General features: G+C 42.6%; 1 protein-coding gene across 6 annotated transcripts in view; it reads left to right on the plus strand.

The window, feature by feature from the left end:
• Positions 1-11,165, plus strand: part of ARMC9 (armadillo repeat containing 9) — a 66,484-nt gene extending 55,319 nt beyond the window's left edge. For all 6 annotated transcript variants that reach the window (XM_027751054.2, XM_039378058.1, XM_027751055.2 and 3 more), the window contains 2 exons: positions 2,647-2,819; positions 6,187-11,165. In XM_027751054.2, coding sequence (XP_027606855.1) covers positions 2,647-2,819; positions 6,187-6,209 — 196 coding nt within the window. In that variant the 3' untranslated portion in view covers positions 6,210-11,165. The remainder of the gene's footprint in view (positions 1-2,646; positions 2,820-6,186) is intronic.
• Positions 11,166-12,066: the final 901 nt, after the last annotated feature.

The following is a 12,066-nucleotide window of genomic DNA, read 5'->3' on the forward strand; positions in this document are numbered from 1 at the left end:
ATTATTTTTCAGGCTTTGGCTTGCAAAAAGCAAGTCAAATTGGCAGCATCTTGCCCCCCACTTTAGTGAGGTGATTTGCTTCTCTACAGTCATAACCTGTTATTAAAAAGGCATGTCCCCAGTGATCTTTAATTTTTCTTCATAAATGTATGTCTAAATCTCAGTCATGGATGGACTTGATAGAACTGAAAGCACAGGTGCAATATCCTGCAGAGGAAGATAATATCTTTTCACCTAGTACTTTCTTAGAATTCGTACAGTAAATTGTATTTCCAAATGCAGCCTCGAGTTACGGATATGGGAATGTAGCCATTCACACAGTGCAAGCCAACACAGGGTTTTCTATGTCTAGGGTCTTTTGTTAATATGTTGGTGTTGCAATAGCTAGACCTGCCTTTTCATTCTTTCACTCCTGTTGTTTAATTTGTTTGCATAACAAACAGAACTAATAAATCACTGCTTTGCTCATGATTTTGTCCACTGTAAGAAATGTCTCCTTCCTAGAGGCAAATACCTATTAGGTAAATACCAAGACCTTCCTAAAGAGGTATTTATGAGAAAAGGAGGACTGAGTTGGAGTGGGGAAACAGAAACTGCTCTTTCCCCTCTTACTTACCAGTATAAATTGGGAATTTAACTGCACAGAGATAAGTGAAATTCAACAAAATCAGTCTGAGAGAAGAACGAGACCCTGGCAGTGACATTTCTGTTGCAGTTGTTTTATTTCCACAGGAACAAATGATTATTCCAGCTGATGCATGTCAGACTGGCAGCTGCCCCGGCATTGCTATTCCCTCCCTGTTGCATTTTGATCATGTAAGAATATAGCACTATTTTGCTTTTTAGCCAGTCAAGGATAAATTTATAGTGGACTTGAGTTTACAGTTGTGACTGATTGAAAAAGCTCTTTTTTTAATTGTGACTGAGTCCGGTATTATCATAATAAAGAACTTAAACTCTGCAGGGCCTTCTTAGATCTGTATTGGCTTTGCTTTTCTGATGATCTGGTAAAATTGGTCAAAAGTCCAAGTGTATTCTTGGAGAAAATGGTCTAATTCACCTTTGTGTGTTCCTGTCTCATCTTCTAATTGTTGAATTAGGAAAGAAACCCCTCATTTGTGGCTCAAAAACTGCTTTGAGGCTGTTGAATCTCCCTTTTTTATCTACCTAAGAATATCATAGCACACATAAGATTATCATGAAGAGCACAAGTGAATTGAAAAACCAGTTCACTTGAATTAGCTCACTTTACCGAAGTGAATAAAATGACAAAAAAGCAATAACAATGAGACTGTTTTATGGAGAGAAAGATATTTAAATATTTCTGTGGTCCACGCCTTGGAGTTCTATGTTGACGATTTTACTTTTTTGAGTTTGTTTTGCTAGTATGTTTCTGCTGCCATCTGCCACCTCTTCCTTTGAAGTGAGACAAGTGTTAACACTTGTAATACTCGTAGGTAGAGGGCTACAGAGATGGTTCTTAGCAGAGCAGTTGTTATCGTATACAAATGCAAAATACAGGCAGTAATGCTATTTAAAATACAAAAGGAACAGTTGCTCAAATCTCCCTGCAAGGTGAAGTAGGGCTGTGGAAGGGCTAATCAGCACTGACTCAGCAGCATTCCCAGGGGAGGAGGAGAGATTAAATATCTTGAAAATCCTCCTAATCACCCTTTCTGATTGTCACAAAGGGTTCTTTTGGTGGAGTTGGTAACACGGGGACTTTCCATTTTAATCGCTGCTCTTTGGATGGCACCTTTTTGGATTTCGTTTGACTCTTTCATTACCTTTTTTAAATATGATGAGCTTTTTCATGTAACTATTAGTTCAGTTCAACTTTTTCTCCTTTTAAGAGAAAATCGAATCACTACTGCAAACATTAATATAGATTCAGAATTATTTTAGAGCCTTGCTATTTCCTGGTAGCCTCTATTTTTGTACCTGGGAAAGAATACATTCTGGGAGCAAGGAAGAACAGTGTATCCTCACACATTATTGACTAAATTTTGAAAAATGGTATTCTTGCAGCACATGCAGACTGTGAAATAGCAGCAGATGTTTTATGTTCTCAGTGTGAACAAGGAACCTGTGTGCTTAGGGAATTTATTTTATAGATGCCATCACAGCTTTTTGCTCTTTTGACAAAGCCTTCAGGGAGTTCTACAGATCTTATCTCAGCCAGGAGCCAGGGAGGCTGCCTGTCTACCAAAACTGTGACCTATACCTGGCAGAAATTATGGTGTCTGTGCCCTAAAAGGATGTGTTCCTGTGCTGTAGCATATCTGTGTATTTTTTCCACCTCAGAATGAGTCACTGAATGTGATAAATACAATGGAAAACAGGCTAAAGATCAATTACTGATTTACAGGGAGCTTAACTGAACCTGTTCAATCCTGTTGTGCAAAGAATGAGGTTTGAGTAGGATGGAGAGGTCGGCAGAGCCAGGTTAGAGGCTGCACAGTGAGTACATATCCCAGGGCAGTACCTGTGGTGCCATGTTCTTCTCCATTTGCAGTCTCCCTGAATTTTGAGCAGCCTGTCATGCTGTCACAGCACAGCATGTTCTGCAGGTTTCACTTGGTTGCAGACTTACTATGCATACGTATTTCTCCATGCATTGCTAACCCTTTCCATCTCCTCCTACAGCGAGTTTCCCTCAGCCTTCACCAGCAAACCTAAGATCCCTCGCACTCCAGAAGGGCAGAGTACCAGCCCTAGAAAGGGAAAGGTCCCAGCCATTGCCCCCCAGTTCTCTCAGTCTGGACCCCAACAAACAAGCCGTCCCAGCTCCTCAGGATCATCCACAAGGAGCAGACAGAGTAAGTGGAAAAAGTCATCATTCTATTTGTCATTCCTTGGGGTGGGAAAGGAGGGAGCACTGTAGAAACTCGTTAGGAATGAGGTCGTAGGCTACTAATGTGCCAGGAGTATATGACATTGTACTTGTAGTCTGCAGGATGTACAACCATGTAATTACACCCTGCTGAACACTGCTCTTATTTCCAGGCTGTCATGTGAGCAGTTACAAGATGTGCTTTTTCTTGTCTCTGGGTGGAGAAAAGTGGCCCAAATTCTCAGAAGTTTTTTTGGAAGTTTCTGGTCTCAGATTAGACTTTCTTTAGGTGTCATCAAACTTTTTCCTTTTCTTTAGACGCTTGTTCACTCCGCTGTGTAACTTGTTTAATGTTCTTGAATTTGGATCCCTGGGTGTGTCTACACTGCAACTGAATGTAGACCAGAGTCAGGCAGTTCAGAAGATGGGCTCAGGGCAGCCTGGTGAGCAGAGAGCCAAACAAAGTGTGCTGCTAGTGGCAGTCACCATTCTTCTGGAGGCTTGTACTTCAGAACCACATGGCTGTGTTGTGGCCTGAAAAAGTTTAAGCAGTACTAGTCTGCAGGCACTTCAAAAGAGAGGAGGGCTTTCATTTGAGGTTGGAGGAAAAGGATGGACACTTGCTTTAAACCAGGCAACACAAGCCCAATAAAATGGAAATGTTGATCTTGAATACTCACACATCACTAAACACGTGGTGTGTTAGCTGTGGATGTGTTTTGGGATGGAGAGGGAAGAAAGATGCATTCTTCAGTAATTAATAAGCTTTTTCCCAGGAGTGTGGATAGGACTAACTGGGTTCAAATACACCTGGGTCTCCACCATCAGTGAAAATGGCAGGAGCGATGTATATCCTTGTTTCAAATGCATCATAACAAGTTCAGTGATGATTATTTTATCACAATGTAACATCGATTCTGTTCTTTAACTGTAACTGTTACCTTGAAACATTTCACAAAAACATAATAACTAATACCTTCCCAAGAAATTCGAGGTATATATATATGGTTAGCTCCTCATTACAAATATGGAAAATGAAACTAAGAGATTTGAAATAACCTAATAAATCAGTAACTGGGCTGGAAAGAGCATCCTAAATCTTCTGTCTTGCTCACTCTTTTGTCATTCCACACAGTTGCATGTGCAGGGAAATGGTGTGATTTTATTCAGGCAGTACAGGTGTTGCAATGGAAGGGAATGTCCTTGGTGGTGGAAGGAGGTTTTGACCTAGACATTACTTGCTTGAACATTCCTGTGCTGAGGTAATACTGCCGGCTCTTTCGGCTTAACCTTTGCTGCATGTGCCCCGTGTTTCACCTCTGGCATCAGTGCTTTCTGTTTCCTGTGACAGCAGCACTGTTCTGCCCTGACTGGCTGTGGTGTAACACCCAAGAGTCTGTCTCTGGTTCCTGTTTCGGTTCATTCCCAAAAGCATTAGCCCGTTGAAAAGAAGCCCTGATGAAGAAAGGAAAAGCACTGCATGTGTGTGTCTGTGTGTGTGCACACAAAAACTCCTCTGCATATTCTAGTTTCTCCAGGGCAGCTTTACATTCCTGGGTGTGTGTGTCCTAGGAAAGATGTGACATATACATCTTGGTTCTGGAGCAAGATCCTTTTCCAGTGGCACAGTGCATAACATATTTTATTTTCAAATTGCATTAAAGTAGGTCACTTGGGTTTCTCTGTGGACTCAGTATATGTGATTTGTTAGTCCAGACTCTTGAGCTCTTCTAACTTTTATTGGGTAGGATATGTCTTACAATATTCCTCTTCTTCGTCTGTGCATCCCAAAGCTGAATGTATAGCAGGCATCCCAACTTGCTATGTGTCCATTTACCTTTTCTCCAACTTTTTATCTTGGGATTCCAGGTTATCATTTTCTATCTGTCCACATGTGCCATGAGACAGACTTAGCATCAACTGATGCTAATTGAATGTTAAAATCTTCCTGCTAAAAATAGCAAAGAAATTATTTTGCAAACAAGTCATCTTCCATTCACTCTGTGTACATGTATCCAGCCTTGTTGTCTGCTGTCACAGAACACCTGTTAGTTCTTGTCCATCCTGCTGGGGCTTTCACACAGTTGTTTGTGGTTGGGAAAAGTGAGATGAAGGTTATGAGAACCAGATTTTTAAAGGACTAAAAAGGGGCTTTAAGCTCCTGTGTTAAAACTTGAGGTTTTCAAAGGTGAATCTCAGCTGTTACTTAAAGGTGCAGGCAAGGTGAGCCCCTAATGTTTCCCTAGTAGAGCTCTATGCTACTGCTCCTTTAATTTCCTGATTGACTCATCTGTAAATCCAAAATGGTATCAAATGCACAGATATCAGCAATCAGTAGATTTCAGCAGTTGCTGCCTCCATTTGCCTGCTGCATAGGTACGTAGTTTTTTACATATCAAGAGACTCTGTTCCAGTGGAAGACTATCTTTAGTTTGTGGATTTCTTGGTATTTCTGGAGAAATGCAGGTTTTTACAGATGAGGGACATGATTAGAAAAAGATGAGTTTCTGATTGTACTTGCTGTGCTCACTTATTTTAGAGGCACATTTTTAGCTTGATTTTAATATTTATTATAGGTGTATTTTCTGGAAACAAGTTGATTTTATATAAACCTAGCTGAACTAGCTGGACTGCTCCTCTTGGAGCGTGGAGTGTTCGGAATGCCTGAGGAATGCAGAGGAAGCACAGGTACTTAGTTCAGCTACAGGCCTGGGGCTGGATTCCTGCCTGAGATGCAACCAGCTGCTGTTAGCTGAGCTCTAAAACTGTACCTTAAAGCAAAACCCAAGCTCCTCCAAATAAAACCAACCATGCTGAGACCCACCGTGATTTCCACTTCCTAGCTGGCACAGGGATGGCACTGGCAGCATGACTGGAACATAGAGTTCCAGAGGGAACAAAGGGACCTCCAAATTTAGACCTTTTCAACTGTGCTCCATGTGGACATGGTTGAATGGTTTAATCTACCCTGTTCCTTATTCTGCATCTATTCCAGGCAACCCTTCATGGGCATGCTGAAGCTGTTTGCAGTGTACCAAGTTCTGTCTAGGGCACATTGGAGCTAGGGCAGTACAAAACTCTCTACCAGAAGAATGAGGAATGTTTTTTGTCGGGAGTGCGACTGGGCCCTGGTGACTCCTTTTCAGTTCTTTCTGTGTCCCTAGACAAGGGGTTGCCATAAATATGTTCTGCATTTTTAAGTTGCAGCATTGGGAGATAAAGTGCCTTTCTGCATGTTTTTTGTGATGTTTGTGTCCCTGTACAGGTCGCACAAGTGTTGCCCTCGGGCAGCTCCTATCTTGTAATAAATCCTGCTTTCAGCTGACAGACTCTTTCTTGCTGTTTTTCTGCAGGCAGCCAGTCCTACAGGAAGTGAGAACAGTTCCTTTCCTCGAGAATCACCTGTCACATTGTTGAAGGACAGAGCCAGCTTCCTGTAATGAGCTTTACTGGTGACCTACGGAGCAGAGAGTGATGTCGTTGACACCACATGGCATTCGCCTCGCACGGTGATTCCGGGATTATCTGATGGGATGCGTCTGTTGTGGTCTCTAAAGCTGGCTAAGACAAGGGCCTTGTTATTACAATTCAAGGTCTCAGCAGCAGCCCAGGGCTGATATGGGACATGGATATAGCCCCCGTTCCTCTGATAGTTTACTCTAAAGTGACATTGCCACCTTGAGAAGAAACTCTTGCTCTCTGCCTTCTGTGTCAGAGTAAATGGCCCTTGAAGACAGTATGTAGGGAGACAGCAGAGGAGTCTGACCAAACAACTGTCTTTTTAACATATTGTTTGCTGAACCAGCCTGTCACTTGCTGTTTTTTAAATTATGCCTTTGTGAATGGGTTGGGAGATATCTGTGTTCAAAGGATCTGCATTAGGAGGGACAGTGTACATCACGTGCAGAGCCTTTACTGCCTGTAGCAGTGGTGTGGGGTGAGATCTGTTTGGCCTCCAGAGACTGGAGTAGCTTCTGGTTGACCTGTAGCAGATGAAAAACACTGTGACAGTGTCCAAGGCAGCATCCATGTTCACCTCTGAGGATCTGATCAGCAGCTTTAACTGCAGCAATTACTCCTATTCCTTCGTTCTACATTTTTTCTTAATTCTACTGTAACACATTTGTGGAATGAATAATCCAGAATAATCCATTTTTTCCACTGGAACGAAGAGCTTTGCTTCTTCATAGAAGAAACGATGAGAATGTGAACAGATCAGAAGCAACTTTCTCTTTACATGTGACTGTGGTCAATCTTCTTTGGTCTTTGTTGGTTTTTTTTAATGTTCTTTACTTCAGAACAATGTCTGGTTTTGTCTTCATAGAATTTGTGCTGGTCTTTGGTGAATATGAAGTGCTGGCTAGGCAAGAGAGATCAGGAAGCCCTCCACCAAATAAAAAACACAGCATTTAGTTCTGCCAGTGGATTACAAAGCTAGTGCTCTTTGTTGTTCTTTCTCTCAAAAGTAACAGTGACCAGGAAACACTAAGTCTTCACTGGAGATTGGATTTTCAGTAGCATCCCCTCATGTGACAGCTGTTAGGACACATAAATGCAGTTTAAATTGGAACTTGGCTGCTGCTGAGGCAGAGATGTACAAAAAGGAGGCAGACTTCAAAACCAAATGCTTTAACCAGTATGAAAAGGGGGAAGGTAAGGATTTGGTTTTGGAGTTTCACCTTGAGAAACAAACAAGTGGTACACAGCCTGAAAGGTAAAGCAACTCCCGCAGTGACACTGCCTTCCCCTGCAGTGAGGAGTTGTTAAGCCACTGGTCGTTTCCATAGGACCAGAAGAAAGCTTTGTGCTTCTGCCGAGGTCTTGAATTGTGCCTCTTGGTGTGTTGTGGCAACTGAAGAGCCAAGGCCACTGATGTAGTTGCCATGAGACCCACTGAGTTCAGTGATGCGGTGTCAGATGTTTGCAGAAAGGACTCCCACACACAGGTTCAGGAAACCCCTTTGGATAATAGACTTTAAATTGGAATTCGGACGTTTTGTAGGAGAAGACACCCTCTAACTTAAAATCTGGTCAAATTCATGTGGGAGTTACAATTTACTACTCAGTACCTTCAGGGTGTTCGCAGACCTAACACGAAGCAGGCAGAGTACAGGTGTTGCTTTAACTCCCAAACTACATAGGACATGAAGTGACGAGAGACACTGGATAGCCCCCATCACATTGATCCCCATGTTAGACAAAGAAATCACAGAAAATCGCTGACCTGTGCTTAGATCCATCTGCCTCCTCTCAGAGCTGATCAACACCATTAATGGGAAAATATCCTCTGGTTCACAAAAGGGCAGTAATGGAAAAGCCATAAAAGCTCACCTTGTGGTTTTCCAGGATAGGCAGCTTTTCTCTTTCCTCTGAAATTCAGAGGTTTTTCCATCATGTGGTATCAATGGCCAGGTTGTTAACACTGAAGTGCTAAGCACATTCATTTGCATACACGGATAACACAGAATGCTCCAGCAGTGAATTTTATTTATTTTACAGCAGTGCTGAGTTTCATATTGGAGATCTGATTCTCTGATGTGGAGAGCAGCTTTTGAAAAGTGTTGAGTACAGACTATTTTTTTTGGGGAGAAGGGGGAAGCAACAACCTCAAAACCTCACTGATTTTATAATGAATTGAGATCAAAATGTTATCACTCCTTTCCAGTCACCTGAGGGTGGTTGGTAGGTATGGCTACAACTGCTCCAGCAGATCAAGATTCGTGAAAAACCAAAATGCATCTTGCTGAATTGGACTGAAAGGAACAACTGAAGTACGTGTGCTTGTGTGTTTCTTACTCAGGCCTGTTGCAATGCAGAACTCTATATGTATATGTTTCCATGTTCAACTCTTATATGTTTTGGCGTGTGAGTATGGAGTTTGAAAACAGAGAGTATTTTTTATATTAATGCATGAAAGACTTCATTTTCCAAATGCCTGAGAGAAACTGTGGATATGCTTAGAAATAATTATCAGCTGAGCATTAATTTGAGAGACCAAGGAAATAACATGTCCTCCTTTCCCTGTCTTATTCACAAAAAGCCCCTATGATGCCAGAAGGAAGGTTTGAAGCTAATGAAAAATGTCAGTTCTGCCTTTGTTCATAGGACTCCACTGTTCAGGGGGGAGAGGACCCCGAATGCAGGTCAGTAGCACACACATAGCAAATTCAGCACCTCACTAAACAGTTGTTGAGTGTCTTTTGTATAAGCCACATAGAGGCTGCTGCCAGATTCAACACCCCCCTGGTAAATTCATAACAGGAGCAGTGGAAATTGCTGCCTCAACGGGAGGGTGTGATTGCACTTTGGCTGTGAATTCGTTTACAAAAAGCAAGTACAGTTATTGCATAGGACACACAGATCTGCAGGTGAAGTTTTTCTGGGACCAAAGTCCTGTGTGGTGCTACCATGCCTTTTGGATGTAACTTCTGTATATTGTGTAATTTTATTTACGGACAGTGTTATTTGAGACAAACTATGTAGGTATATATAGGTTTGCATAGAACCATCGTTCTGTACGAATGCTTTAAAATTATCTGTCAGTGACTAGATAAAAATGCTTCTAAAGGGATTTTTTTCCCCCCTTCTTTCTCTTTCTGACATGTTTGTTTTTGGGGGTTCATGAACTTCCACTGTGTGCATTTCTTTACATTTCACTCTGGTTTATTATTGACAAATTCTGTCTCCAACAGTTTTATCTTCATCTAAGTGGAAAATACAACTCCCTTCTGTTCAGCCTGGCCTGCCTCTGCAGAGGTAGCGTTGTTCACTCAGAAGTGTTGCAAAGCAGGTGCTTTGTTCATGGTCTCTCATGAGGAGAGCCCAGGCATGTGGGATGCCACCAGCAACATTGGTTTGGTGTCAGAAGTATTATTTGCTGTATGATTTAAGTGTGTAGGGAAAGACAAGCAAGGAAGTTCTCTGAAAGGGAAAATATCGCTGTGATGGGGAGGGACAGTGGTTGCTTGGTTTGGCTTTGAGTTGGTTCCTTTAAACAAAGTTTGTCTAGTCTTTATAAATCATGGTGGAGATTGCAGTGTAGAGATAAAAAGCACTGCGTTATGTTCGTGCACGTCTTTGAGTAGTGGTAGCAGACAAGCGAACAGGCTGCCTTCCTCCCAGGTCATTAAGTACATCTAGGCTTGCCTTTTAGCTTGGGGCTTGAATTAGTCTTTGAGACACAGCTTCTTGGCAGTTTGGGCCGTGCTCACGCTTGCAGTCTGGCTCGACATTGGAACAAGCCCTTTCCCGAGAAAGGAAATGCTGGAGTTGCACCTTGCTCAGTGTAATCTAACGAAGGAGTGTGTGAGCCCTGCCAGGCACCCTGGCTGTGCAGTGTGGCCCACCAAGCTTGAGGAGGTGTGTGGGCATGGCCAGCAAAGAGGGGATAGATGGAGCCTTGCAAACCTCCACTGACCCTGTGGGAACTGAGTACCAAAATACTCTGTGACTGAGCCACATGGGCTTCTCCAGGCTATGCTGCACTTTCCCAACCTCAGCTATTCATAGAAGTTGTAAAAGCAGTGGGACTCCTAATGAAGGGTAAGAAACAGCAAGATGTTGCAAGACAAACAAAACAGACTAAGACCAGACCGTTCTGGCCAAGCTGTGTGGGAATCTGCTGCTAATAGATTTTAAAAAGAAACCAGCTTCTAGGTGCAGAAGATAGAACCTTGCCCTACTGCATTATCAGACCAGTAATTCTTCTAGCCTGGCATGTTGTCAGTGGTTGGGATCTGATGTTTCAAAGCAAGTTTCTTCCCATCTCTGGGCTGCTTTCTGCCCTGCAGTGGAAGGCCACTGTATTCAGTTACAGGATCATGATCCAAATTTCCGCATTTTGAGGACCTGGTGCTCTCTGAACAACGGGCTCAGTGGCACACTCTAAGACATCTAATAACTTTCTGGAATGTGTCCTCCTTTTAGTACAAGTTCTCTCAGCAGTGCTTGGCATATGGTCCAAGTTTCCAAGAAAGTAGGGCAGTAATTTGTTGCAGTGAAAGTGAGAATCCTTCAAATAAGCAGGAAGAAATCCAGGTGACAGCTTTAGTGCTTTGTTCTTATCTTCTTCAAATATGGGAAATGCTGTTCTGATATAATTCTAAGTCAACAGATCTAGGGAATGTCAGTTGTTTTGTTCACTCTCAGTGACTTGGCACCGTATTTAATTTAAAAAATGATTTCCAATATGCCTTGCTGGTTTTCAACTTAAAATGTCTTTAAAGTGTTACTTCATTGTATTTGTTTTTCTTTTAATAATGCTCAGAGCTAATTCTGTTAAGTAAGCAAGTAAACAGGACAAATAAAAATGAGTGGATACTTGAAACCATAAGGTTTGTGCTGTAGATGTTTAAGGTGCCTTTTATATTGAGTTGTAGCTGACAACTTTGAATGCTGAGGCCATTTGCAAATCAGACCACTTGCTGAGGGATTTTAGGAGTCGAGGACACCTCCCTCTACTGATCTCAAGGAAAAATTCTCGCCCTTGTAGATCCAGATTTCATTACAGGAACATAGTCCTCCTCCTCTGAAGAGTGAAAAAGTTGAGCTAGCATGAGGATGGGATGTAAGTGCTGGAAATAGCAGCTCTGTGCCAAGTGATACAGCTCCTCCTTTGGTGTGCCATGTGCCGGTCTGACTGCCCTCGCCGTTGTCTGGATCCGGTTGACTGTTGGCAGAGGTTGAATGCTTCCTGAGAACAAATCACTGTATTGTTCGTGTGTGCTCATGCACTGCCTTTTGGGAGCGTGGTTCATGCTGGTATCAAGAAGCAGAACCATTAGCACCAAATGAATTCTTTGTCAAGCAGGATGTCTCTCTGAAAATTTTATCCTTTTCTCCAAGTGCTTTCCCCCTGGACTGAATTTGCAGTATCCTTCTGGACTGGCTCCTCTGAAGCAGGTGACTTTTTTTTGTTAACTCGGCTGATCGTGGCCTGTCATGATTTTCCATGAAACTGGCTCCTTTCTATTTCTTCCTCATCCAAGTGAGCAGCTGGGAAATGAAATACAGCAGCTCTGGCACTTGAGGAATACAGTTCTGTTTCGATCAAGCACCTTCCATCCTCAAGGCCTGCGGAAACTGGGCTGTTTGAAACAGCCAAAATTTCCACCCTGTCTAACCATACCAAAAGCTCCATGCCAGGGAGTTCCTAGTCATGAGCCACCACCTCAGGGAACGATCCACTGGCAAAGTACAACAGCAGTTCTCAAGGGTCCCAACACTCCATGCCC

Source organism: Pipra filicauda, unplaced genomic scaffold (assembly GCF_003945595.2).
Source record: "Pipra filicauda isolate LSUMZ 115617 unplaced genomic scaffold, ASM394559v2 scaffold98_size3848907_pilon, whole genome shotgun sequence".
Lineage (NCBI taxonomy): Eukaryota > Metazoa > Chordata > Aves > Passeriformes > Pipridae > Pipra > Pipra filicauda.